Source organism: Drosophila serrata, unplaced genomic scaffold (assembly GCF_035046125.1).
Source record: "Drosophila serrata isolate PLE 108 unplaced genomic scaffold, ASM3504612v1 contig_267, whole genome shotgun sequence".
Lineage (NCBI taxonomy): Eukaryota > Metazoa > Arthropoda > Insecta > Diptera > Drosophilidae > Drosophila > Drosophila serrata.
The window spans coordinates 285,853-313,445 of NW_028257165.1; the positions used below are offsets into that span (position 1 = coordinate 285,853).

The window sequence follows — 27,593 nt, forward strand, 5'->3', positions numbered from 1 at the left end:
TTTAATTCTTCTTTCCAACTAAAAGTCGGGCAGGTTAATGCCGAGATACCAGGCAACCAACTTTGAAGCGGTTTTTATCGCCAGCACGCGGCAGCCGTAAAGGTTGCCGGAAGATAAGGCAGCCCTGCCTCCGTCCTGAGCACACACACACCCCTCCCAAGTGGTTATGCCGAATTGCCTTCAAATAATGTGCCGCAATTTCGGGAAATTAGCTAAGCGTGCCTCAAAAATTAATACATATGTAGCTGTCGCTGATTGAAACCTGGCTGGCTGTGAAAAATCCCCGCAGAGAGTGTGCTACGCCACAGAGTCCCATTCGTCTACAGTTGCGGTGGCTAAAAACAAATACACGTGTCTGTGTGAAACTACAAGAAAGTATTATAGTTCGAAAGGAATTTTGGCTTTTGGTTTATTTACAATGTTCTAAAGTTGAACAGTGAGGATTTGAAATTTTCTCTGAGTTGACATTTTCTTAATCTTGTAAGTTTTTTTCTTAAGAGACTGTGTATTGTATGTATTAAAACAATCTATCAAAATCGACTTAATTAAAATTAAAACTAAGAAAAATATGAATATTACTAATTATTTAGGCATTACTCTCATAGTTTTCTTAATGGCTTTCGTTTTTGGGCTTCACTTTAGCTGAACAGTAACTTTCATGCCTTTTATTTCCCTCAAGCTAATACGTGTGGTAGAGTTTTGTCCCCGACTGTAGATGAAATTTTAATTTTACCTGTGCCACCCTCGCAGCCCCCAGCCATGACAGAGCACCTTTTACTCTTGCCGCCGTTTTTGTAGTTTCAGCTACGCGCCATGAAACTTATTTGAGGAAAAATAATTTGGCTGGAAAAGTTGGCGGCGCCGCGCTCTGGTTGCCTTCATCAGAAATTTGATGCCCGAGCTTTGACAGCCGCCAAAGTTGGACTACGTTTGACAATGTTTGTAGAGCAGAGTCCGGAATTTGTAATGCAAGTTCAAACTTTGCGCTCGTGATGTTGTCGCACTTTGCAATTAGCCAAAAAATGTGGCTCAAAGTAGCAGGGCTTGCTAACAAAGGGTATTGGCTTGAAACTATAAGCACCTCGTGCTCCCGTTCCAGTGGCTGTATGTTTACTCGGCATTAGTTAAACGCGTTTCTAGGATCCACTCGAGCCCAGAGCCTAATGATAAGCCAACATGGAATCAATCAAATCAGGCACGCCAAAGAAATGGCCCTGTCCCCATTAACCATGATCCATCCCGTGGGCAGGGAAAGAGGAACGACGATTGCTTGGATGGCCATACGCCGTGTCCTGCGGCACTTGCCTGGCCCGCCCGACCCCGAGTGTCAGCTGTCCGCGGCCATAAAAGCCTTTATTTGCATACTCATCGAATGCTGAAAGCCACAACGACCTTTATTACGATCTGAACGCAACGCGAAGTGGGCCATAATCGTAAAGAGAGCAAGCAATTCCCTGGCTCTGTCTTTGTCTCTGTTTCTGGCCAAAGCCTGCCGCTGCAAGGAGTCGGACAAGACAGACCGAGATGTCGGAAATTGTGTACACTGTCACTGAACCATGGGCTTCCGACATGGCCCTGAAGAAATTGAGACGGAAGCCACAAAGGAGATGGCGACTCTTGGCCCGAATGCTACATCAAGTAAGGGGCCCATAATCAATCGATCGAATAGTTCGCATATTGAAGTCCATTACCGAATATAGTTTTAAACTGGGCCACTCTTTATTTTACATATATCTCCTGCTCCTAAACGGTGATTCGATACGGCCAGCGGCAATCCGAGAGCGCGGCTCGCACACAAATGGCTTTGTGCCAGGAAGAGGCCGAGGAATTTGCGACTTAGCCAAGCGCGGCCAACTTAGCCAGTTGAAAGTCAATTTAGCGGAATGTAGCAACGACAAAATATGGGCTCCAGTATCTGGCCGTGGGCGGATTTTAAATATTTGTGCTGTTTTGCCAACTTGGAGCACATGTGTGGCAGTGGGCTGACTCTCGGCTCAGGCTGGCACTTTCTTTCCGGCCCAATTGACTTTTAATGGCTCCATGCTCCTGACAAAATAAACGGGGGCTCGAGTGCCTGAAAAACATTTCCAGCGGAGCAAAAAAAGGGTCGCGAAATATTGAAATGGCTTTCGGGTAAGATAAAAAGCAAGCCTCTTACGAGCCACTCTTCTTTTGGCGAGACTTTGCCCAGGATGACTAACAGCTGCTCCGACTGCCTCAAATCAGATTGAAAGTCCTCCACTAAATCCCATTAATGCCCAACAAAGCGACAGCTCACTTGGAGGGGATACGTCCTGCCTAATTACTTTTCACTTGATTTCCGAAGACGCACGGGGCAGGTGACAAGAGGCCGGATGATGTACTTTTACTTTAGCACACAGTAAAAAAATTGAAATTAATTTTTTCGTTGAACTCTAATTTTAATTCTAATTAATTCTAAAAAAATAATACTTGCTTGAACGATGTACGGTTTCGCGTAAGAGCAGCTTCTAAGGGGAGGGACCTGTTCGACCCACCTGTTCCTGCTTCTCTGCTCTCTGTGTGGTTTTTGTTTCCGTCATTAAATAAAGTGCGTGTGCATTTAAGCAGGCTTTGAGCGGCGCATAAGCCTATTATGAGGGCGGCACCTCTGCTTCCGCCTGAGCCGGAAGGAGGGATGCCTGTGGGCAAGACGAGGTGCGATTTGATTGCAGGGCCACTGATGAGGAACTGCCCTCTGAGAAGCATCCGTGTAACCCAACTGCTGCCCAGCCTGTTGTGGTTGTCCAATTTAAATTCATCGCTTTACTGTTGCGTTGCCAATTTGCTTTTCGATTGCTCGTTTTTGTGAAAACTGATGATTTTTCCCAGGCTCACATCAGGCATCATCCAGGCAACACTTTTCCAATCCTAAAAACCAGCATACCATCTCTCTTTCCGTAGGATTCCTGCGTGGCTCCCGATTGCTCCCCCCTGTTGGACCCTAACCATGTCAGGTCCCTTCCTGTTTGCCACGTGCCTCGATTTCTATTGATTTCCATTTGATGGATAGATAATCTGGAATTCGCGCAAACGAAACGAAACTCACTTTCGCAGCGAGTGAGAATTTTCAATAAACTCGACAATTTAAGCTATCTGGCAAAGCATCACCATTGATTAGCTAAAATTCATTACATAAATGGAATGAATGGATCCAGTTAAAGCCTTATCTCAGTGGGCATCTCTTTAGATGCCGCCATTCACTAAATCCCAAGACATAGAGGCTGTCACGCAGACACAGCCAGAATAGGGCCGGAAACAACTCTCTGGGCCATAGACATAAACCGGCCGGAATGCGAATCAGAATTTAGCCGCAATCAGAACACGAGTCGGCAGTGGACCATGACCACGACCAGGACAAGAACCGGTCCACCCTGTCGCCCTTCTTCTCCCTTTCTCGTCCTGGTTGTTACGGCTTAAAGTGGGCAGCAATTAACAAGGATAAGAAAAGCGTTGCAAATGAATGCTAGGACAACACCGAAGCGGCTATGTTCTCTTAGATATGATTTAATATCTTTAATTTCCTTGTTAAATGATACAGTCGAGTCCCGATAATTCGAAATGGCAAGGGGATCACTTTTTTTACGAATTAGACGGGAATTCGATTTATCGAGATTTCTATTTAAAGGGGCTCAAAAATGAAAGAGTCGAATAAACGGGGTTTTTACATTTCACATCATGTTTACATATGTATTTAGCTTTATTAAAATTAAACAAACATAATAAATATGTATATTCGTTTGTACGTTTTTCAAATTAAAGGAAAATTAAACAAAAAATTAACAAACAAAATTAAGCAGAAACATTAAATTATTAAAAATGAAAATTCAAGATTTCAAATAATTGGTAATTTTTTATTGCTTCGTGTTTTTTTCTTATATTTTTTCCATTGCGTTTTCTAAACCTATTAGGTTGTCAAACACACTATTTGGCACATCATGAGTCGAAAAATAATGTTTAAGTTGAGGAATTAATGCTCTGGTTTGTAAATTCTATAAAATTTCTTCTCCGTTCTGATGCCTGCAAAATCTAACGTCGCTTTAACTACAAAATATTTCGCATCGCATTACGATTTATAAGAGGTTTCGAAACAAAATTACAATTTATAAGAGGTTCAATATTCTTTGCGTTGCGCCAAATACTACGAATTAACGAGGGGACCAAAATGTATGGAATTTTTACGAATTAACGAGTTTTTTTCAAGGGGACAGAATTTTTTACGAATTATCGCGATTTTCGATTTAGCGGGGTACGAATTATCGGGATTCGACTGTATAAGGTAGAAAGACTAGTTTCTGAGAAATTTGGAAATACAATATAGAAGCTGTGTAACAATTAAAAATATTATATATTCCAAACTGTATTATATTATAGTCCTAATTAATAATGAAACAATTACAATAATCGATCTATTATTGATCAGATCGTAGGGCTTTTTTCCAAAATATTTATGACATAATACAAGCTGTGTATTAATTAAAAATATATATATTCCAAACTTTATTATATTATAGTCCTAATTAATAATAAAACAATTACAATAATCGATCTATTATTGATCAGATTGTAGGGCTTTTTTCCAAAATATTTATGACATAATACAAGCTGTGTATTAATTAAAAATATATATATATTCCAAACTGTATTATATTATAGTCCTAATTAATAATAAAACAAATTACAATAATCGATCTATTATTGATCAGATCGTAGGGCTTTTTTCCAAAATATTTATGACATAATACAATTTAATTTAATTGTATTTATTTTATTTTAGTAATTTTACGCTAAGTAATTGTATTTAAGTTAACAAAGTGGTGTGTGCTTAGGCTCTGAGGAAGGCTAATGTATGTTAGCTTTAATATAGGGTCAATAAGAGCAAAGTGATGGCCACGCATTTATTTTGTGTTGTCGCCACCGTATGCCCCAAATGGTGGCACCATCCGCAAGGGTATGTTGGCCAGACATCAGCCGCCTAAGCAGGCCGTTAAGGAGTCGGAGCTGGAAGAGCGGCCTGCGTGCTTGGCCAACATATAGGAACTCAGGACAAGCAGCTGTCTGTCGTCTACCTTCCCGGAGACGTTCTACATAATGAGGACTTATGAATGCGTAAACACATAAAAGATAAGAGCCAAGAGGGAGGAGCGGAAGGTGGCTTCAGATGGGCGTGGCACGTGCTGCTCGAGCGTTGGTGTTTCGCACACTAATTGTTAGTTATTACTGTGCCGTCGATGTCATAAAGGATGTGCCCTTCCGGCCCCATCGATAAATCACTTAGGACCACTTGGACGGCGGTCCAACTAACATGGTTGTGTGGGTATCGGGACGCCCTTCCTGGACTAAGCTCGTTTTCAACCCCCATTACTTAGGTGGCACCAAGCCACCAAGCCGTTGCCAATATCTGGTGCATCAACACGAAGTGGTTAATTCAACACTTGGACCCAGGAGACAAGACACACAGGACTATGTGCTTGGTCTAACTTTGGACCGATTTGGAGGCGCCTAGTTCCCCGGAGCAGGGTTCCACTGGCCACTGGCTTTATGGTTTGCGGTAAACGTCCAACTTAACTACTCACTCGATGCGGCTGCAAAGTGTAACATAATTAGCTAATTGTGCGATGGACATCTGAGGTCCACTCCGGGGCCCATTTGCCTGCAAATCAGTGCGGCATTTGTGGCGAATGCCGGAGGTAGTGTGCTCACGTGTGCTCCGGATGGGAACTCAGTTGCGTTGGCATAAATCAGATGCCCTTTGAGTTCGACTGCGCCGGCTGAACTGCCGCACTTTGGTCCCCGCAGTCCGGATCTGCCCAGCTTCGGAATTATCTGCCGGGCCGTCCAGTTGTGATTAAGGGGGGCGATAGGTCGGACGGCTGCCAGGCCCGCGGATGGACAGCTTCCTCCTCCGCCCGGGCCCGGGGTCAGATTGGAGCGTTTGGAGTCCCCATTTATGGGATGCCAATAACTATTGACTCTACATTGTGCGTGTCGGGGGGTGCAGTTAGGGATGTCCTGGGATAATACATGCCGTGTTTGGCCAATTTACATACACCAACTCCTGTGGATGTGGATGTGGATGTGGATGGGGGTGTGGCCTGTGGCCTCCTGATTGGCATGCCGTAATGAAATTTTGTGTGTGTGTTTGGGCCAGATTGTATTTATTGTCTTTCCAAGGCCCGTCCGGCCGATTTCCGACTTCGGTGTTGAGGGAGTTTGTGTGGAACTGTGATAATGGTCCGATCTCTGGTTCTGGCCCCAAACTTCAAAGCAATTTTGCGATTTAGGCCTGATAAGGGCGACTGACGACCCTCAGAGGCCAAACAAATTGCATTTCGGTGTCTGGTCTTTGTTGTCGTTGCGAGGAATTAAGGCCTGACACTTTGTGGCTACATATTGATTTTGAAAAATGTAATTTCGGGTATCTGTATTATTTGCATACACTATGCCTTTGTTTATTTTCTATAACGGAAACGAACTAGAAAGTGAAGCTGATACCAATGAAGTCTCACATTTTCTTTTTCATTCAGTACAAGTACCAAAGTACCAAAGATTGACTATTTTTACTTAATGTTCCTTTAATGATCTTTTGTTCCAAATTTGATGTGTTTACTTCCTGCAAGCTGAAGGCCTTTTAAAATAACCTGAAGAACGCAGTAAATTTGAACAGGCCTAATTATAAAAAGTTTACATGAGCTTCCTCTCATATGTGTCCCATGATAAATGTATTGAACCTTAAATGCATAAAATAAACTATAGAACTATTGGCAATTTCTGTTACTGACCTTGCAGTAAATTCTTTTACTCAACCACTTAAACCCACAAAACATCTACAATTTCTCTATCTAAACACTAATAAAAATAAACAAAAAATATTTGTTTATATATTTAAAATAAGAAATTAAAAACCTAATAAAATAAGACAAAGTCGAAGGCCACCGCTGACAGTGATTGCTTAAATAATTATTATGGTTAACATTTTATGTTAATATTTATTGTGTTAAAATAAAAATAAATATGGGATAAATAATAAAATGCTCTGATTCGAAACTGAAGGAAATAAAAATATCAAGCTTTCTTGAATTTATGATAGTTTCTCTGGCATCTATACAATATACATATGTTACGTAGTCCCAATTAAAATAAAAACAAATTCCATATCTTAGAGTAGACGATTATTCCCCACAGTCCCATAGAAGATTAGATTGAAACGATTTGAAGTACAGGAAAGTCTCTTAAATGATATACTCTTCCATAGATATGAAACAGAAAGTTTCAGAAAGAATTATCTGAAATTACTTCTTACTCCGTTTGAAATGCCTGAACTAAATTACCCCTACTAAATAAGAAAACAATTGATCAATTGAAATGTGCAAAGTGAATAAATCATTTACTTATAGAAATCTCCGGTAACAGTGAACCGTGATGAAAAGAGAAATAAGCCCAAACCTACCGTTTTCCCATTAAATATTGTGTAATTACAGGGCACCCAGTTTTACATCCAATTCGATTTATTTGTGCTTCTGGTTTCAATTTACAATGTTAATAGCACATTGTTATACAATATTAAAACGTAGTTATCCGTCGCATATAAATGACGTCTTCCAAGGGGATCAACCCTTCAGAGGTCGGGGTCTCCTGCCTCCCCCCTCCTTCATTGGCCTTGAACCATCCCTGTTTAGTAACGCAGGCGGTCACTTACGTACCGACCCATAAGGCTGGAAGCATTGAATACAGATTATTACTTAAGCAGCGATGGCTCAACCTTGTTACCGGTCAAAATCAATAATATGTACATACATAACCCCACAAACAGAATCTGTGTGTACAACGCACTCATACCTGCACAGCGCGCATCCTTCGGGCAGCAAGTGATCCAATTGGCAAAACTCTCTGGAACCACTGAGGCTCTGGAATACAACACCGGTGGTGCTCTTAACAATTATGGAATTCATTTATTTACAGTAAATTACAGAGCTACTCTCCGCTAAGCCTATTGATATACGCAATGCTCACATTCGATAATTAGCTGTGGCTGTGTTTCCATTGGGTTTTTGTGTCCGAGCCCATTAAATGCCATTTTATTGCACCGGGCCAATAATTACAAGTTACGTTTAATGTGCTTAGTGACTTACTTAATTAACACATCACATACATACGACTAGAGTACGGTATAACATTACATAAAGATGCGTATTAATGCATTGTAGTTTTGCTGTAAGTTGTATATACAGTGGCACTGGGTTCAGTGAAATGCAAATGAAGCCAACTCCTCCGGCAGGGAAGCGATGTCGAAATAGCTTCAGTTCCGAAAAAAGTTGAAAACATTGCCAGGCGAGGGCCTGGGGGGTCACAGGTGCAGAGTGCGGGTTGTGGGTTGCGGATTTGGGGTGCGGGTGGTGCTAATGCCAAGCGGAATCAATGGACCATTGTATTCGCTTAGAGCTGCTCGTCGGCCTGCAACGATACCACCACCTCCTCCTCCTCCAGCAGCTCCACGATAAGCGTGCCTCACCTCTTCTCACCGACAGCCACCGCCCGTCCGGCAGGTCCGCAGCTAGGTCCGGAGGCTGCGCCGCCTCCAGCCGCCCCGTGGCCATTTCCGTGCTGCAGCGGCATTGAGTCCTGCCTGTGGAAGCTGCCCCCTCGTCCAGCACCGCCTCCCAGTCCGCCTCCGCCTCCTTGGTTGCTGTTCCTGTGCAGGGAGGCCCGCAGGTTGCCCCCAGTGCCGCACCCGCCCACGTACGTGGAACGGCGCATCGACATCACGCTGGTGTTGTCCATCATGCCAGTGGCCGTGGAGTGCTGCCGCAGGTGCGGCTGCCGCTTGACGCAGATGCAGCACAGGTAGCGGTTGAAGTGCTGCCGGAAGACCCCAGAAACGCAGTAAAGAGCCACGGGGTTGACACAGGAGTTCAGGAAGCTGCAAATTGAAAGCACACGCCATGGTTAGTCCCAATAAAGGAGCAAAAACTGGGCTGCGGGTGGGTCTCGAACAGTTTCCATTGAAATAGTTCCGCCATTGTTAGCCGTAAGAGTGTGTTGCAATCTATGGCAGTGGAAGTTTCCCTGAAAATTAGCACAGCACACTGCGCCAACGGGGTTTAACCAGGAATACCCAGCTTGGACTTAAAGAAGTCTCAATTTGTTAGCTGTCTGTGGAAAAAGTATTTGATTAAGCTGGCATCTGGGAATACGAGATCGTATACAGGATGAACTTATTTAGAATTGTGGACTCAAAAGCAACAATAAGTTTTTTCAATTGTCTATTGTCCCATCAGGTACCTTATGTTTTATTACATGCATATGTAAAAATGAAATAGCAAATGATCATTTTATGAGCATATCTAACATTTAAATTACCTATAGACCTCTTAATCTTGGAACCAACAAATTTAATGCAATTGTCGATGTTTTGGGTGCCTTTTCATCCCCTTTAACTACTTATTGGTTATTAAAAAGATTCAAATCAAAGCTATAAGAACATGTGGTCATCAGTCACTTAATAACTTAATATCAAAGTTTTAAGACTTTAAGAACCAATTTGAAAAAAAAACTGTCCAAAGCATGAGTCAACCTCTTAACTTGTAGAATCACTTGATCTTAATTACCTTTACGTTAATTTAATAACAAATTACCTATTGTTATGATTTATGTTATAGATATTTATAAAATCTATAAAGAACATACGATAATTTTTAATATAAATAGAATTCCTAAAGTAAAAACTTCAATCCTTTTCAGTGGCTTTATATTTCCTTCACATTGTCCTTTAAATACCTTAGCCCATTGGGTACGTGCTTGGTCAGGCAAGGACCAGTTGAGTGCTCTGACCCTATGGTATCAAACGTCCATTTATATCATTGACTTTCGCTGCTTAACGGGGACTATTTATCCTGGACCTAGATGCCAGCTCTATTTTGTGGCACATTATTGAGTTTGCCCATTTGCATCCACTGGCGCAGAATTCAAATTACGCTCCGTCCCCATCGCTGGGCAGCGAATTAAGCCACCAAATTGCTGACACATTATTTTGCGAGCTTTACTGCGCTAAGTGACGCCCAAAGTGGCACCAGGACAGACGACAGAGGCCAGAGGGGCGGGTTGCAAAGTTGTGAAGGGACCGGGCTGTCAACAAAAATAAACGTACTTCCAAGTGGCAAGTGGCAAGCGGAAAGCAGGGAAAGGGAGGACGGGCATAATCAGTTTCAATTAAAAACAAGAAAGGAAGCTAACTTCGGCACGCCGAAGTTTATATACCCTTGCAGATAGAACTTCTATGACTTGGAATCTCAACAATATAAATTATATTTATTTGTGTTAAAAAAAAATGAAGTAATACCTGCTTTCATTTCATTCACCTATACATATTATATTTGCAGTTTTACATTCGCAGATTTGCATTTTTCCTCTACATCAAACAATCATTTGTATGGCACCTATACAACATAGTCGTCCGATTTTCATGAAATTTGACACAAAATTTAAGACTAATACAAAATGGCTATACCTCAAATTTGATGAAAATCAGCTAAAAACTGAAAAAGTTATAAATTTAATTGTATTAATTTCTCGATCGTTCCTATGGGAGCTATATGATATAGTAGTCCGATTTTCATAAAATTTTATGCAAAATTGTAGAGTGTAGTAGAATGGCTATATCTCAAATTTGATCCAATTCTATTGAAAACTGAAAAAGTTAAAAATTTTTTTGTAAAAATTTTCCGATCATTCCTATGGCAGCTATATGATATAGTCGTCCGATCCGGCCCGTTCCGACATATATACGAGTGAGAGTATATAGAAGGCTAACTACAAAGTTTCATTTAGATAGCTTCAAAACTGAGAGACTAGTTTTCGTAGAAACGGACAGACGGACAGACGGACAGACGGACAGACGGACAGACGGACAGACGGACAGAAGGACAGACGGACAGACGGACAGACGGACATGGCTAGATCGACTCGGCTGTTGATCCTGATCAAGAATATATATACTTTATATAGTCGGAGGTGCCTCCTTCAATGCGTTGCAAACTTCTGACTGAAATTATAATACCCTGCAAGGGTATAAAAATATGCCAGAAGCCGGCACACCGCCAGGGGCAGTGCAGTGCAAAAATGTGAGTGGAAACTTTGAAGGAAAAACCCGCTCAAGAACAGCCAAATGCAACTCTTTTTGGGGTCCTTTCGGCACTCCTCGCTGTGGTATGTGTGGAGTCTGGCCATAAATTGTGGGACCCTCGAGGAATGCGGGCACTGCGAGTGCATGCAGGGGACCAAGAAAAATGTCCTCTGAGCGGAATAAAAACTGCTGAGTCCGCCCGACAAAGACACCCCTTACCTCGTGCAGAATCCGACGATGCGCAGCACGTTCCAGAAGTCATCGAAGTCCTCCTCGGCCGTCGGGTAGAAATGATACCACAGCTCGAAGACATGGTATGGAAAGAAGCAGATGAAGAACACTGAAAGGACAGTTCGAAGTCCATTTAGGGGTCGCCGGGGGGTAGTTTCGTAGGCTGGTCAGCGACTACTTACCCACCACGAAGGCCACCACCATGCGGGCCACGTGACGCCGGGCCCTGGCCTGGGTGCGACTCTGCATGCTCTGCTGCTCGCCCGGCATGTCGCGGGCGCTGATGTGGAGCCTCTTGGCCATCATGATGTACAGCGCCCCGATGATGGACAGCGGCAGCAGGTAGTAGATGAACGCCTTGGCCGCCACCATGTACCTAGAAGAGGGAGGATTGGGGAGTTGTTCGGTGACCCGAAACTCGTGCTACTTGAACTAGAAACTGGTCCGGTTTAGGAAGAAGTCGTCATGGGAATAAAGTTTGCGCCCCAACTGGAGCACGCCATTTCAATTTCCGCTTGTACTAAGAGGATTTTGGGAGATTCCCAGCATATGCATACAGCACGACAGACTATTAAAATGGTCCTCCGAGGGGGAACATTAAATTACGTCCTCGGGATGGATGGCCAGAAAGGACAAGGGAAAATCGGAACCATTTCCTCCTCATTTTGTGTCTCTTAATACGTAAAAAACACATGCCAGTAAGTGCTATATACAAATAAAAAAGAAGCATGTCGGCATGCCTCAAATGAAAAATTAGCGGCCGGCTGAAGGGCGAGTGCTGTCTCTAGGATACGGCTCTAGCAGCTTCTTGCCCAGGATTTGTGTAAATTACATCACAGACAGATTATGTGGCAACAGCTGACGCCAGCCGGTCGAAAGGATTTCCGAATTGCGCCACAGCAGCCGCAGGGATGAGGAGAAGGACTTAAGCCTGACAGGAAGGATGCAGCAGGCGGGCTTGCGGGCGAAGCACGTCAATAAGGAGACAGCATGGGCGTGCGCAGAAAGAGCAGCTGCATCAGGTGCGCAGAGGGTGCATTAATACTTAATACCATCTACAGGTCGAGTTGACGCCGCGGCTTCTGCCGGAGGAGCGGTTTGGGGTCAGCACTCAGAAGTGGTTATAAAATATGGAATTTCTGAATCCCGTCTCCTTGCCCCCTGTGAAATCCCGAATTAAGGTGAACTCACTGTGCGTACTCCGGGTCACGAAAAGGTGAGCACACTTCGATGGTCATGTTGCCAGTGGCCGTTAGCACGGGGTAGGACTTGATGTCGGAGACTAGGAACGAGGGCATGCCCAGCAGAATGGCCAGGATCCAGATCATTACGGCGGTGAAGACGGTGAGCGGCTTGGTCTGTGTGGAAAAGAGCGTACTTAGCCTGACTTTTAGCTCTTGCAAGACCAACTCTTTCGCTACTTACCTGGAGCTTCCGCAGGGGATTGACGATGGCACAGTAACGCTCACCGGAGAGCGCGGTCAGCGTGAACACGGACACGCCGATGGAGATGTCCTTGAAGAACTCGCTGATGCGGCACATGTTCCGCTCAAAGGGCCAGCTCTCCTGCGTATAGACAATGGTGGCCACGGGCACGCACACTAGAATCACCAGCAGATCGGCCAGGGCCAGTGAAAGGATGTAGCTGGAAAGGTTCAGAATCGGAAACACGTTACTCTCCCCCATTTTGAAAGAACGACAAACCGGTGTGATTGGCTGCTCACTCGTTTGGAAGAAACTCTCATTCGCCCGAGAATGCCTTTGTGGGGGCTTCATGGAAAAAGGGTGCCCCTTGACATGGGTCCCGGCGCCACACTCGGACGCCCTCAAAGCAATTCAGTGATGTTTCGCTGGAGGAGCATGTAACCAAGAGCGGGAGTCAAGGTAGCGCAGCTTAAATTGTTATTAAACGAATGACAAGTGGGGTTACTGGACTATTTATAGCACCTACATACATATGTCGTTAGTAAATACTCTCTTGTCTATGTATATCTTCACAAGCGCGACTATGTATGAGTGTGCGGTTAGTCGAAAGTGGGTTTCGACATTTGAATCATGTTAGCTGTCCATAGAACCCTACAGTAACCGCTAAAGCACTTGTTCAAAACAAAAGAGTGACTTGGGGGATGTGCCTCGACAAATCGCATTGACAGTGACACTCACGACCTCCCACGTGAGCATGAGGAAGGGGGAATCATTAGGGTTCCTGGCTGACTCGCTGACTGGCTGATTGCATGTGACGTGAATTCCAACCTGACACATTACCAGCCCCCTTCTGTCTAGACAAACAGTCGCGACAAAGTAGGCAAACGAACTGCAAACTTTTGCTCCGATGGCCAAGGACGACAATCGCGCACAATCGCTGGCGCAATCACAATTACTATTACAATCACTGACCCTCTGATTGCAGCCAGTTCAGGCGAAAGTGTGGAAAGTGGCAATTTGCGGGCAATCAGTGGCGAATTATGACCACCTGCAGCTCCTGGTCGGACCCCACCCCGTACTCCAGCCAGCTGGATTCGGAAGCTTCTACCCAGCATGGGCTTCGGTTTAATAGAACTTAAGCCAAGGCAGAAAGGGCTGCTTTGCTGCCCCCCGCTGTCACTCCGACTCAAAGGACACGGAAACTTTTGATTGAATCTACATTTGAATTTATTCGACTTTCGCCAGCTTCAGACTGCATAGTGGGGCTGGGAAAAAGTTAATAAACATTTGCATACCCAACTCAGCTAAGCCGCCAGCTGTTGGTCTGGCTCGGCAGCATAGTTTGGAAAGACGAAAAGGACTTGTCCCGGGCGGTATGTAAAGTGGTATTTGTGGGGCGCACGCTGCGTACACGCAATGCGACGACATCCTTCGGAATTATTTCAAAGTTTATGCAACAAGCCAAGGGATGTAAACTCGGTTATCGATTCGAAAGTGTGCCAGCTTGCCAACTGCGGGTCAGCCAGCGATCATGACTAAGTGGAAACCGAATGTATCTGGGAACTATTAATGTATTCAGCAGAGCACAGAAGCTCGCAGCCGGCGCTACTCTATATTGGCGAATCGCAGACAACAGATTGTTTGACACAGTTTTCTTTGTTCGATTCTTCGGGAGTGTCGAGTGGGGCTCTGGGGTCCCGACTTTAATTTACTTTGAGGGCCGGGCCAGGATGTGTCTTCTGGCGAAGCAATAAAATCAAATGCAGCTCATAAGTCGGCCATGAATTTTGAGAAGCAATTCAAGGAAGGGCTCTTTCGGGGAGTGACGAGCTCATTTCGGGCCCAAATGTGCGGCCATATAAACACATTATTATTTATGGCCCGCGAGGGGTGTCCCTGGAATAGGCAGACCGTATCTGAGCGGAAGCCAGCCAATAAATATTATTCCAGGCACCTTCAGGACTGGAGCAGTGGAGCACTGCCACAGCCACCCTCTGCGACCCCCGACGGCGCGCCTAATATCCACTTACGTGTTGGGTATGTTGCGCATGGAGCGGTGCCGAAAGAAGATGATGACCAGCGTGCCGTTGCCCAGCACGCCCACGATGAAGATGAGCGTGTACAGCACGGTGACAATGTATGTCTCGGGGCGGTCCAGCACTGGCACATACGGGACCATTCCGCCGTCGATGCTGGCGTTGTGCTGCTCTGCGGCCGCGCCCGTTCCCGTTGCCAGGAGAACGCTGTCGTTGGCCCCGCTCCCATTGCCGTTGCCACCGCCGCCGCCACTGCCATCGAGGGGGGCGTGCACCAGACTGGCTACCAGCGCCTGGGCTATGTCCATTACGTCCGTATCCACGCCTTGGAATGTCTGAATGCTGCTGTTGTGCGTGCTGCTTTATGGCCTCGCTTGGGCCACTTCCGCTTCCGTAAGTCTGCTTCCGAAAGCCGCAGGTCCTTGCTTTTTGTTCCGAGCTTATGTCTAGGTCTGCCGTCGAGGAAATGCTGCTGGTGTTGCCAAGCTACCGGGTTTTATTTTGCACATTGTGGTCACAGAGCGCTGCCTGCCGCTTGTCGTTTGACTTTCGCCAGTTGGCGCCGGAAGCTGGGGCTGCGGGAGAAAAGACAGAAAGAGAGACAGTTTCCGGTCAGATCGTATGCAGTTAACACCAAATTTAATTGGGGATGCAGCAGATGCTGCGGCTTATCTGGCTGGGCGAATGAATTACCTATGCAACGCATAAATATCCGCATAAGCAGAGGATGCATCCGGGCAAAAATAGAATTTATGATTCGGCAGCTGGGCCCGAGCCATTGCCGTGTGTGTGTTCTGCATAATAAAGAATCTCCTTAACATGCATTCGTTGACCGTGTTTGCATTACACACCATTTTACAGCGCCCATAAACATAAATTGCGAAAGATTCCCCCGGAACATTCAGAGTCCCTGCAACATCCAATTATCTCTGGCCTTCCTGCTCAGATTATCTCTCACGCTCAGTTGCCGCTTCCGTATCCACAAATTCTGAAGCCCGCCAGCCCACCCGCTCCACGCTCCACCCAGCCAACTAATACAAAATCATTCGTGTAGAAGCAAATACTTTCAAGTCGCAATCAGACGCACTTATCCCCCAAGAAGAAAGCGAGCCTGAGCCTGACGCGGAGCCTCACTCGGCCGGAGTCTGAGGCGGACTTATCTCGGCATCCGTCGGATTGCGAGGGCGCTGTTGTTCGCCGATACTGTTTCAATTTCAATTTGATAGTAGATTGCCCCAGCAGCCGTTCCCATTTGCCTTTGGGGCGAAGCCACCGATTTCGCTTTCGTTATTTATTTATTTCGATTGTGGCCTAACAGACTCATGCGTGTTGCCAAATGAAATTCCATGGGATTCGTGGGACTATTCCGTGGAAATCTAATCAAAGAGGCTGCGGAAAGTGCACTCTCCTTACCTGCTGGGTAGACAATGCATTCGCTCGGCGTAAATGAAATATTTACCCAGAGCATCTGCAGAATGTTTGCCGGCCTTAAATTGTGGACGGACCGAGTCAGTGGAGGAATAATTAATGGCCAGGCCATTCATTTCATTGTTCTTCAGTTCGGAGGTGAAATTTCTCTCCTCTTTTTTTGACAAAGCTGGCTGTACAATGACATATGCTGACCCGCCATAAAGGGTTCATATCAAAGTCATTGCATATGGGTTCCGTCCCTTCTCACTGACTGCTCAATGACCTCTGCCCACCATTTCTAAATGGAATCGGGGTCAATTTCTGCCAAATGGAACGCTCTACCGGACCTAATAGCCTGCACAAGGAGCAGGGGGTGAGAAGCGGTGGAAATAAATAAAATTTCACACAAAGTCAAACCCATGTAATCATCAGGGTCGTGAGCTTTTATGATTTCATCCATCTTTTGTGTGTGGATCGAACTTGAACTTCAAGGATGGCCACCAAAAAACAGGGCTTTTAGGGAATAGGCACAGCTTTAAAGTCTGCTCTGCTTTTTTTCCGACGTGATTCCTCCGTTCTGTGGCTTCGTTTCATCTTGTCCCTCATAAATTCGCTCCGCGCGTCAATTATTTATTCCACTAAAAAAACTGTCAGCAAAATGTCAAATATGTTGCTTCTGGCAACAACAAAGACCACGCCAGCGAAGGAAACTTTTTCACTTTTTTTGGCTAAGAAAAAGTTTTGAATTAGGACTTTTATCGTTAGCGAAAAGCGAAAAAGTTAAAGTGTCCGCCCAGTCCGAGACCGTGGTCATGCAATTCCCATAGTGTTTCCTTGGGGACTCCCAGTAGGCGCCCAATAGTCATCACCAATAAGAGAAATGATTACTCTTCTTCTTCACCGCCTGGACACGAAGCAAAGACAGAGAGGAGAGCCTTCAATCGATTTAATTGAATTTTATTTTTACCTTTCCCTCATTAATTTAAGTCGTGTCTCCGCCATTCAGGCTCTTAAGGAGGTGGCGAGACTGTAAAACGCAGCCTTGGCAGCCATAAAAAGATGTTGTAAGCGCTTGTCTAGGTAAAAACATTTATTTATGATTTAGGCTTATTGTACGAGCTGAATCCATTCCAGTTTTACGGACGCGTGCCCCCCACAGCCATTGTTTCGTAGAGGGTTTTCCGGGCCCCCTGCCGCGACCCCATGGCATTGCCAGAGACAAAGTCAGATACGACTTGTGTTTTGGTAGCCAGAACTGGTTGCCCGCTCCGTCGTTTGCGCTCTTACGTGTCAGATAAATCATAGGGCAAACATAATTTAATACACTTGCGTGCCTCAGTTGTAGCTGCGGCAACGCGGCGTATGTGTAATGCGGCATACCGGTTAATCATTCGCTGTGTTTTGTGCGCAGCCAAGCCGAATAATAAGCCTGGCGGGATTCGCCGTTTAAAGCCACGCTTAGCGACGCTTTAAGGTTGCCAGGAATCAGAATCCATCACTGCACACTTTCCCGCCTAATGGCAGCTCATTATGGCCCGTGCTGCTCTAATTAGAGTCGAAAATATCTGATGTGCCCTGAGGAGAGGACGCATCCCCAAGACGGGACATATTTAATATGCGCTGAAAGGTCCGCGAGTTATGCAAATTTCTGCCTGCCCATCTATCGCGACAAACGCTGACAAAATTATGCGCGGTCGCCGCTCTACTGAGTTACGGCGCCGGAGGCCAGATACACTAAGATGAACGGCCCCGGCCTTACCCCGAGTTCTGGCCATTAAGCACCATTGAAGATGATTGAACACAGCACGGGTGAAGCATTTTCGGAGAGGCCTGTGAAAAGTGTAGCCCCTAGAAATGGGTTTGACCTTGCGTTAGATGTCGTTCTGGACACACACGTACGATTTATTTAAATAACTTCTCGAACGAATACACAAGCAGCTAGTTTCCACGTTAAATTATCAGTATGTCGAAGAGGGTAAGCATCGTTCTGCCCGACGAGATGCCGTTGGGCTTGAGAAAAACCCAGAATGCGCAGAGACCCAAGCCCATCCTAAAGAGTTCCACCAGAGCCGGACCTAGCGTCAAAACGGACCTCGTGCCACCCGTGTTTGTGTTTGTCAGCCCGGAGATCAGTGGCATCTCGGAGGCCTCGACTCCGCGGACCCCCATCACTTCCCCGAGCGACAGTTCCCTTAATAATTGGGTACTCAAAGAATCTTCAACAGGGGTTTCTTCGGACGTACAGGCAGATGAAGCCGAAGAGAACTCTCCACTGGTTTGCACTCGGTCATCGAATAATAATTTAGGATCCTCCACTTCGTCCATTAAGCAGTTCCTTAGGAACACGGTCGCCTTGGTCAGAGCAGGAGAGTCCTTCACGTCTGTAAAGCAACTTTTTTACAACTTCATGAAGCAGAATTCCAGCCCCTCGGAAGAGGAGCTCGCCAGTCGTCGTTTGACCCAAGATTCCACTTCCCAGATAGTCCGCTCGGAGAACCCCTATCTGTGCGAGTCGAACGATACGCTTGCATCGAACCGCACTGCCCACTTTAACACTCCCAGCACCTCGCAAATATCTACCTGTACGCGCCGCTCCAACTACTTATTCAACCCCCTGATATACGACATGCCAACCAGCTGGCTCTCAGACGTCTCCCCACTGACGGGATACACGTCCCACTCCATCCAGCAGAGTCCTAAAGAAGCTGGCTACCAGAGCGATGTTTCCCAGAAATCCCATGCTTCTGCTCAGCCCCAATCGAAGAGCCAAGATGTTGCTTCCATTCAGACACAATCGGAAAGCCAAGAAGTCGCCTTGTTAAACTCGAAAACACTGTCTGCTGAGGGTGGCCTGTCATGCATTCTCCCGAAAATGGACTTGAGTCCAGAACAGCCTGAGGGCAAAGAAATCAAGGCATCGCCCCGACAGCCAGAGACTCTAACCCTGGTGAGCGGTATCTGGACAACCACCCACATTCGAGGTCGCGGGGGTTCCAGCAGTAGGTCCTTACCACACATTCTGCGAAAAACCACGAAAAGCTTAACCTGGAGGTCACCCAAGATGTCACCTTGGAGAAAGGCACTCACCACCGCGGCTTCGGAACCCGCCATCGCTCTGGAGGCAACCCAAGACAACCAATCGCCGAGATCGAGTCGGTCAAGCCGAAAAAGTAGTCAGGTGTCGGTCGGACAAGATGGAAGGAAGACACCGCAGATGTCGCCCAAAAACTCTGTAACTTCCGGAATGTCACAGAAAGCGGACGAAGTACTGGATAAAGAGCCAAGTTCCCAGATTGAACAAATAATCATACCCTCCCAAAATGAACCACAAAATCTGCAACGGAGTAGCCAGATTTCACGTAGAGTAAATTTCGTGTTCGCCATTGTGAGTCCCGAGGAGGCTTCTCCGAGCCCGCCAGGAGAGAGCACTGACAAGGAGGTCGAAGAGAATTCCACCTGTCGTACTTTCCAGGAGGAGTGCAAGTGCCACCATTGCCAGGACATGCGAAGAGCCGTTAAGCGGGTAGAGTACTTCCAGTCACCAGAGGGCCAGAAGCGGATGGAGACCAAGCTGCTGGCGAAGAACTTGTTCATGGACCTTTGTGCACTTTCGAAGGTTCGCGAGGAGATCCAGGCCACTCTATACGGCACTCAAAATCACCCGCCGGCGCGTGTCAGCTATCCGGTGTGCATCTGCGGCGCTTCCCGGCTGGACGGCGGATCACTGACCCTCAACTGGTTCACCCACGACCTGGAGTGCGTGGACCACTTTGAGTTCTTCGTGGACGACAGGCCGAGCAAGAGCGTATTCAACAAGCGGGCCACCACCACTGTGCTGATCGACGTGAACGCCTCGAAGGCGCATCGGCTAATGATGCGTGCCGTACCCGTGCGCGGATTCGGACCACACGCCTCGCCAGTGGACAAACTTATTTCGGAAGTGGCTGCCGGTCACATGCGAAATGTGCAGCAGGGCCAGCTGTTTCCGCGCTGCCTCAAGTTCCTCGACGCCGAGCCACAGCGGTCGCTGGTGGACTACTGGACGGACAGCGAGTTCCTGTACATGCCCACCTGTGCCCAGCCCCCGTGCAAGAAGGGCCGCTAATAATGATTTATGAACAGTGGGCCAGGGTTGGCAACAGTTGGGTGAACATAAATTGATTACTTTAATTTCGGTGTGTTGCTGACTAATCGCCGGACAGGAGTGGCTTGGGAATCCCCTGAAATCTGTGTCGCTCTGGGGCAGGCCCTGGCGCTGGCCATCAGTCAACGAGGCGTGTAGACAACTTCAGCTGTCGCCTTTATTTAAAATTTTATCGTAATCTGTGCAGGCGCCCGTCGGCCTCCAGCGGGCGGCGATGATGAAGCTGTGTGCCTTTATCAGTGGCCCACAGGCGCATGGCCCTGGAATTCGCAGTCTGCGTTGAGCGGAGTGACTGGGGCTGACGTAGGCGTTTCACTCGCGCGGATCTGTCAGAGATTTCGGCCACGATGTGGCATGATTAATTATTTGGCAAATATTTGAGGCTCCCGCCGCACGCTGCCCAGTTGGCGCTGCCATGGAAATCGGTGAAAATCAAAACAAGAGAGATGCGTACTCGCAGTGCTTCAAGCAGGACCAAGGGGAGGGGAAATCCAATGCCCTGAGTATTTTAATTAATTTTCACTTTACCCGACTAGTGAGAATTCCATTGGCCATGTGATGGACAGCTGGGCCAAGTGCTCCGCCGCCTCTTTCGACCCCTCTACTACTGGCTCCCCTCAGTAGTGCCTCTCGGAACTGCCTGGCTTTTGTTTTGTTTGGTTTCCTTTGGCGCGTGATTGCTCTAGAAATAAACAAGGGGCTGCGGCAGCCGTCGTAGTTCATTTCCGAATATTTTCATTATTTTGGTAATTTTCAATTATCGCTGATGCTCTCCGCAGTCAGCAGGTCATTTTTCCATTTTTCATCCCTCCGAGCTCTTGGCCCCGTTTCCGTGTGCATGTTGCCACGCGGCGGATACGCAATTTATTAGAGTCGCATCTCGTAGCGTACTTTCAATTACTTTTTATGGTTATTATCATGCCCCATGCTTTCCTCTAACGCTGCTTTATGTGCTGCAAGCAGTTGGCCGAATATTTTAATTGATTTCATGTGGTCGGTGCTAGCAATTTAGCGCTACTCTGCCCGATCCAAATATTTTGTAAATATTTGGTTGTCTGGCAGACAGTGCATGTCCATCCTTCCGAGTTGTTTACGCCGTGCTGTTTATGGCGAATTTCTTTGCTTCATATCAGATCATCTAATGGCTCAGTGATCGTTGCTTTTTACTTAGAGGCGTAATCAACCTTAAGTTGTTTATCTCCCCCATAAAGAGCTGGAGTATTGGGGAGCATTGGTTAGTCTCTGCAGCAGGTAATATTAGTTCGCCCATCGCAGACTTCCGGTCCACAAAACCCTGGTCTCCCATAGCTATAGAACTAGGGAGAGCACTGTGCGATCCAGACACTCACTCGAAAATTCATTACAAATTGTTTAACTGTGACAAGTGGCCCCCATGAGGGCCATGTATCACAAAATGTTTCGACACTGGCACTTGCTCGGAGGTGAGGCCGATGTCTGCCCCCAATGTCGTCTGAACCCGTATCTTGCCTCAGCTATTCCCGCTCCTTGTTTGCTTGTCAATGCCACACTCACTCGTATTTGGTGCATGGCAAAGCCCTGTGCCATTGAATTGAATTTTCGCGATACTGTCTCCTACTCCGAAGGGGACACTGAAAACAGAATGTTCGAAACAGAAACAGTCGGTTGGAGGTGAGGCAGGACTGGCAGTGGTATTTCAGAAAATAAGTCTAGTTCGAGTGACTTGGGCAGGAGTGTAAACAAGAACAGCAATTTTCTGGAGAGAACTTGAGAACTGAACTGGGGAGCGTTTTTAAAGAAAATAAAACCGAAAAAATGACAACGTTCCTAGTGCTAGATTTAATGTAGCCTGTCCATATATCCTAAATCGAACTTCTATGCCAAAGAGGATACATTTCCAGAACAAGATATTTTCTAATTTATATTCTTGACTAGAAATTACTCAAATCACATATGTTTAACTAGAGTGGCTTGCTCGTGACTGAGTGAACAAACAAGAGTGACTTCCAAATTGAACAAGCGAACATTTGTCTTTCTTATAGGTCTGATTTGTTCACTTGTTTAATTCTGTTCACTTTGTTAATGAACATGGTGTTGTTCACTTTATTCACTGTGTTCACTTTTGCTCAGATGTGTAACATAGTTGCGGTTTCTGTGAGATATGCGGAGCTTAAAATGTGTAAAAGCCGAATTTCATAGTATAATTTTTTCTTTTTTTTTTTTAGCTTGTTTTATATAAAAAAAAATTTTATTTTTTAAGTAATCAATACTTTAAATACGAAAAATCGCCTGGTTTGAACGCGTAATAATTTTTTAGTAATTAAAATGCAGTACTCAGTGGCCTGTATTTGAAAAGTAAACAGTTGAGTAGCTGAGCAACTAAGAAAAAATACAGTGAGCATCGAACAAATGTACACTATGACAAAATTACAGAACTTTGTTGAAAAAAAAGAACAAGTGAATATTTTTACTCAAGTAAGCAGCACTACCTAGGACCTCATTTTCCTTAACCATCTTTTCCAGTACAGAACTCAAGCTCCAACTTCTTGAGAAAAAATGAGTATTTCCCAGAACAATTCCGAAATACACTAATTGTGTTTGTGGCACAGAGCATATGACAAAACTCGCCCTTGCCAAGACCAGGCTTCAGGAGCTTAAGGAAAACTCGACTCGGACGCCCAGCTGGTTGTGGTTTGCGGCTTAACTAAAACCCGATTTGGTCAGGCCAAAATAAATTAGGACCCCAAGGTAGGAAAATAAAAACAATTTTCTTAGCGCTCAATGGGAAATTAAGCGAGAACACAAAGGGCGGTCCGCCCACGGTCACCCACGCTGGAAAAGAATCGGTGAATGAATTTGTATGCAAATTAATCATTTGCCTTTTATTTGATTTTTTCTATTCATTTCATTTGCATTCCCCCTGCAATCGCATTATTTGCTAGCTGAAAAGATAAATGCGAACACCATTCTGTTGTTCTGGACGAGGTGGAGCTGCGACCAGTGTGTGACACACGAAAAAGAATGAAAGATACAAGATACAAACGTCTTTCTTCTGCGGCTCCTTGGGATTATTTATAGCCCTTGGTGGTCCGTGTCCAATTGGGGTACGGGGAGATTGGGACATGAAGAACGATTTTATGATAAATGGCCCCAGTTAATCTTCGGGTCTGAGTGGCCCTGGAAGGGTGACTGGTTTGTTATGCCAGCTCGGACACTCGAGAGCGGACTTTCTAACCGAGCCACCTGCCAGGAGACGGCCTCATTTCCCAAAGGAGTAACTTTGCTTGTTTGATTAATTTACACCCGCTCTGTCCATCAAACCACCATCATCGTCATCGTTCTCCCACTGGTTGATCCCGATGTGACAGCATTAGCAAAAACTGAAGCCCTGAAGTAAATCACTGCCCGCAATAAATCACTCGTGCAGTTCAGAGCATTAGCCGCGGACGCACAGTAACCGCCGGCGATGATTGGAAAGCAACCGAAATTCCATTTATCAAGAGGCGCAAGGCGGTTCGAGTCCCATGAGCCAGGCAATAGCGGGAAATGAGTAATATCTCGTTATTGGACAGGTGAGTCCTGTCGCAGCGACAGCAGACGAACAGCTTCCTGTCAGCGACTCAGCTCACCTGTCAGCCAGCGCCGAACAGTGAGTGAGCCACAGACGTCGACAGCTGTCCGTAGGAGCCACTGCCTACGCCGATATCCTTCGCATATTCAATTTCCTATTTATGCCACGCACGACTGGCTTGAGTGGTAATTGAATTCGATCCGAGTGTTGCAAGCTGCAGCCAAATGGCACAAGAGTGGCTGACTGAATGGGAGCGAAGCATCCGCCACGTAGAAGATGAGTTTCCCGGCAGACGAGGTGCGAACCAAGGTGCGAACCGAGGTGCCTCCCAGGGAAGAATAGCTAATTGAGTGCCCTGGAGTCCTGCGCCAGAGGTGAAAATGCCTAATGGGCGCATTATGGAATTCATTTATGAAATGGAGGAGGCGGCCGCGGCAAACATCGTTGCATATTCATCAGTTAATAGGCGGCACCACGTGCTGGCACAGCAGCCTAATTATGCCGGACTCATCATTGCCGCAATCCGAGGAGGAGCCCTGGGCTCCTGGGCTGGTACTGGGCCTGCCTGGGCCTTGGGGCCATTAATAACCCGCGCAGACATTAATCAGTTTTATATAGCAAATTAATTCCCCTGCCCGGCGAAGAAAAAAGTTAAGGCCAGCGAAAATGGCTTTAAAACTGGTGGTAACTGGGGACAATGTAAGTGGAAAAAGTCTACAATGGGAGTCGTCGAACAATGAGGAAATGGCGATTGAAGGAAGCGGAAATCATAACGAATGCTTGGCGAAACAACAGAATAATCTGGAGCTCCCATTTAGGGAAACGCAGCCATGAAGGCAGCCTGTCGTTCAGTTTTAAGAGCTTAGGTCTCGGATCCGAATTGCAGAGCAAAACTCAATAAGAAGATTGGAATGTTGCCAGCATTTAATGTTCTCATCAATAAATCAGCCAACGGAGCGGGGGAACCTTTAAGCCGGGGAGCAATTTGGATCACAAAAAGCTATAAATGGCTGTGTTGAACATAAATATCAATTTTCCGAGGTCCTATTGACAACATGCTCGCAAATAAAACATAATTTATTATTACTTACTTCGCGAAAGATTGAAAATCATGAGAAGCCACGGAAACGATAGCCCACACCTGATAAGGGCCTATACAAATTTATGGCATTCCCCGGCCAATAATTTGGAGGCAATTAAGCGGGAAACACAAAAAAAGGAAGTGGAAAAGCCAGCTGCAGGATGGAAAACTTTTGCTACAAAAATTGCTGTCATATTTCGCTCGGCAATCAAAGAAACTTTCCCCATAGAAATGTGAGATTGCGCAAAAATGTGAGCTCCGCTTTGACTCGCATGACATAATAAATCCCTCAGTTAAGCTGCTCAAATGCAGATTTTCCCAATGCAGCAGAGCAGTCCTGTTGACACCATGCAATCCATTAACATCAACCTAGAGCCCTGCCAGTCCTTGCCGGTGACCACTCCATCATGCAGTGGGGCGAAAGCAAAGGAAGGATGTGGAATAAACATAATGTTTGCATCTGTCATCACAGCAACTGATGTCCATTGCGGTCGAGTGGCAGCGACTGACAACTGCCAGGGGCAGATTTAAGGCCCGGCCAAACGCTTAGCTTCGATACGCCGGCCACAAAGTATTTGGTCAAATATGAGGCACCATGCCACGCACCGCTGCCCGCAGAAAATGCCACAGTCAAATGGGAGTCAAGTGCAGGGCCTAAACAAATATGGCCCTGAGGGCACATTACGTATACGCGGTGTGTGCGTCATGCGCTATTTCAATTTTATTAGCCGCAAAAGTTTTCGGTCTCCGAAAGCAAACGAATGGAGCCGCAAAGGGGTTGCCAAAGCCCGGGTAGCATGGACGGGTATATGAGGTTGGCCACGGACGGGTTCCTTGTGCTTTTCACGGGATATCACACAGTCGAGCCGCTGCCCAGCAAACACATGGAGTCTGTGGCCAACGTGTGGCAGCGAAATTTTCGCCATTAAATGAAACGCGACGCTGCATCACCACGAATGTGTGAAAATTTTCATTGTGGCGACGACAACAAACAATTACACAACCCAAAGAAAATCAGCAGACGAAGTGTACGCACTAATTAGGGAAACTCAGAGCTTTTCGCTCGGATATCTGTATGTGGCACTGATTGCGCCGCCTAATTACACTTTCTTTCATTCGTCCCCTGAGCGGAGTCACCTATCACCATCAGCCACCATCAGGCATCAGGTGAGTGACAAATTTGATCTGATCGCTGCTGATGTGGCCCCGTCACGTGCTGGATGTGGATTTGCCCGGCTGATTGACTTATGCTAATTTCCCCGCCAGACACTTCTCTGATCAACCGTGAAACTCACCGAGGGATGTGACACTGACAGGTACGGAATCGAATCCGGACAGGGATTGTGCCCTATTGCGGAGGATTTCCTCTCCCCATCTGCTGCTTATCCTCGGGCCTGAGACACTTTATTTATTCTAAGCTGTAAACATCCCAGAATGACGGGGACTTTCCAGGATTGCCTTTAATGTGGCTCCTCCTCTCCGGATCGTGGTCGGGGTCCGCGTTTGCGTCCGCATCCGGGTCCGAGAACGTACGAAGTTAATTAGATCCGAGAGCCCCCGCTGGCCCATACTAGGCCAATCGGAGCACACAAGCGAAGGCCAGCTGGGGGAGTCGACCCTCGGCACTGACCGCCTTGGAAACAGGGCTCCTAGGAACCCAGAATTATCTCCGCTGAATTATGGAATAAAATGTTGTACGAATCGCGCACACAACACGAGGGCGGAGGAGGAGGTCGTTGATACTAAATGGTCTTGGAATGCAATCCAAAGTAACAAGTTTAAATTCGATTACAATATTTATAAGGCTCTCGCTCATAGGAAAACGATAAGCAAATTAGCTGGGTTGAGTAGTAACTTTTGGGTTGTCATGATGATAAGAAGACCAAGATGCTGCCTCTTGCCTATTTGCTGCCCCCCAATGACGACACGTCGTGACGTAATTTAATTACTTTTGTCAAACTTTTTCGCATTCAAACAATGAGTTCCGTTGGAGCCTGCGAGAATAAATAATTAAAAATTTCTTTTCGCCCCGTCATCAGAATATCACAACTTTCAGCCTTCTGTTGGCATTTATGAAAATGGTAAAAGAATGGGTGAAACGTTTACGGGGATTACACTGCAAACAAATGGATTCCGAATATTTGTCGGCAAAGCTACAAGAACAATTTGTCAAGAAGTTAAACATAAACTTAAATTGAAGACATGTTCTCTTAAATACTTACCAATGCGACGGCAACAACGTAGATCACTAATCACCAGAAAATTACAATGAATTTTCTGTTTTAAGCACTAGTTTCGAATGGTTTAGTTTGTAGATGGAAACCGATTTGAATTTCCCAGAAAAACTTGGCACTACAGTATAGCACTATTGGGTTAATCTCCTCGGAGCGAGTTTGTAACACCGGTTACTTGGTTCGTAATTGGGATTTTTTACGTTTCGTTTACGTTTCGCCTGACCCAGAGAGACGTGAGCGAAGTGCGAGCGACCTCGACCGTTCCGGCTGAATCCGTGCACAGGACTAACTTGGCCAAGTCGGCGGATCCGGCGCTGAGGCCTGCAGCTCCGATGGGTTCCA

General features: G+C 46.2%; 2 protein-coding genes across 3 annotated transcripts; one reads left to right on the forward strand and one right to left on the reverse strand.

Moving 5' to 3' along the window:
* Positions 1 to 7,508: 7,508 nt before the first annotated feature.
* Positions 7,509 to 27,538, reverse strand: CCHa2-R (CCHamide-2 receptor). 2 transcript variants are annotated; one of them, XR_015271761.1, is made up of 8 exons: positions 27,240 to 27,538; positions 14,827 to 15,407; positions 12,797 to 13,016; positions 12,563 to 12,729; positions 11,554 to 11,747; positions 11,360 to 11,480; positions 7,858 to 8,938; positions 7,509 to 7,733 (listed from the first exon to the last, which is right to left on the reverse strand). XR_015271761.1 is itself a non-coding variant. In XM_086833041.1 (8 exons), exons 2-8 carry the CDS (start codon positions 15,138 to 15,140, stop codon positions 7,694 to 7,696), a joined length of 1,464 nt encoding a protein of 487 aa, XP_086689167.1. In that variant the 5' UTR covers positions 15,141 to 15,407; positions 27,240 to 27,538; the 3' UTR covers positions 7,509 to 7,693. The 2 variants fall into 2 exon arrangements, 1 of the variants encoding a protein (XP_086689167.1); XM_086833041.1 differs by having other exon boundaries at positions 8,531 to 8,938.
* LOC110189369 (uncharacterized) lies at positions 18,083 to 21,118 on the forward strand. Its single transcript, XM_086833060.1, has one exon. It carries the CDS (start codon positions 18,206 to 18,208, stop codon positions 20,345 to 20,347), a length of 2,142 nt encoding a protein of 713 aa, XP_086689186.1. The 5' UTR covers positions 18,083 to 18,205; the 3' UTR covers positions 20,348 to 21,118.
* Positions 27,539 to 27,593: the final 55 nt, after the last annotated feature.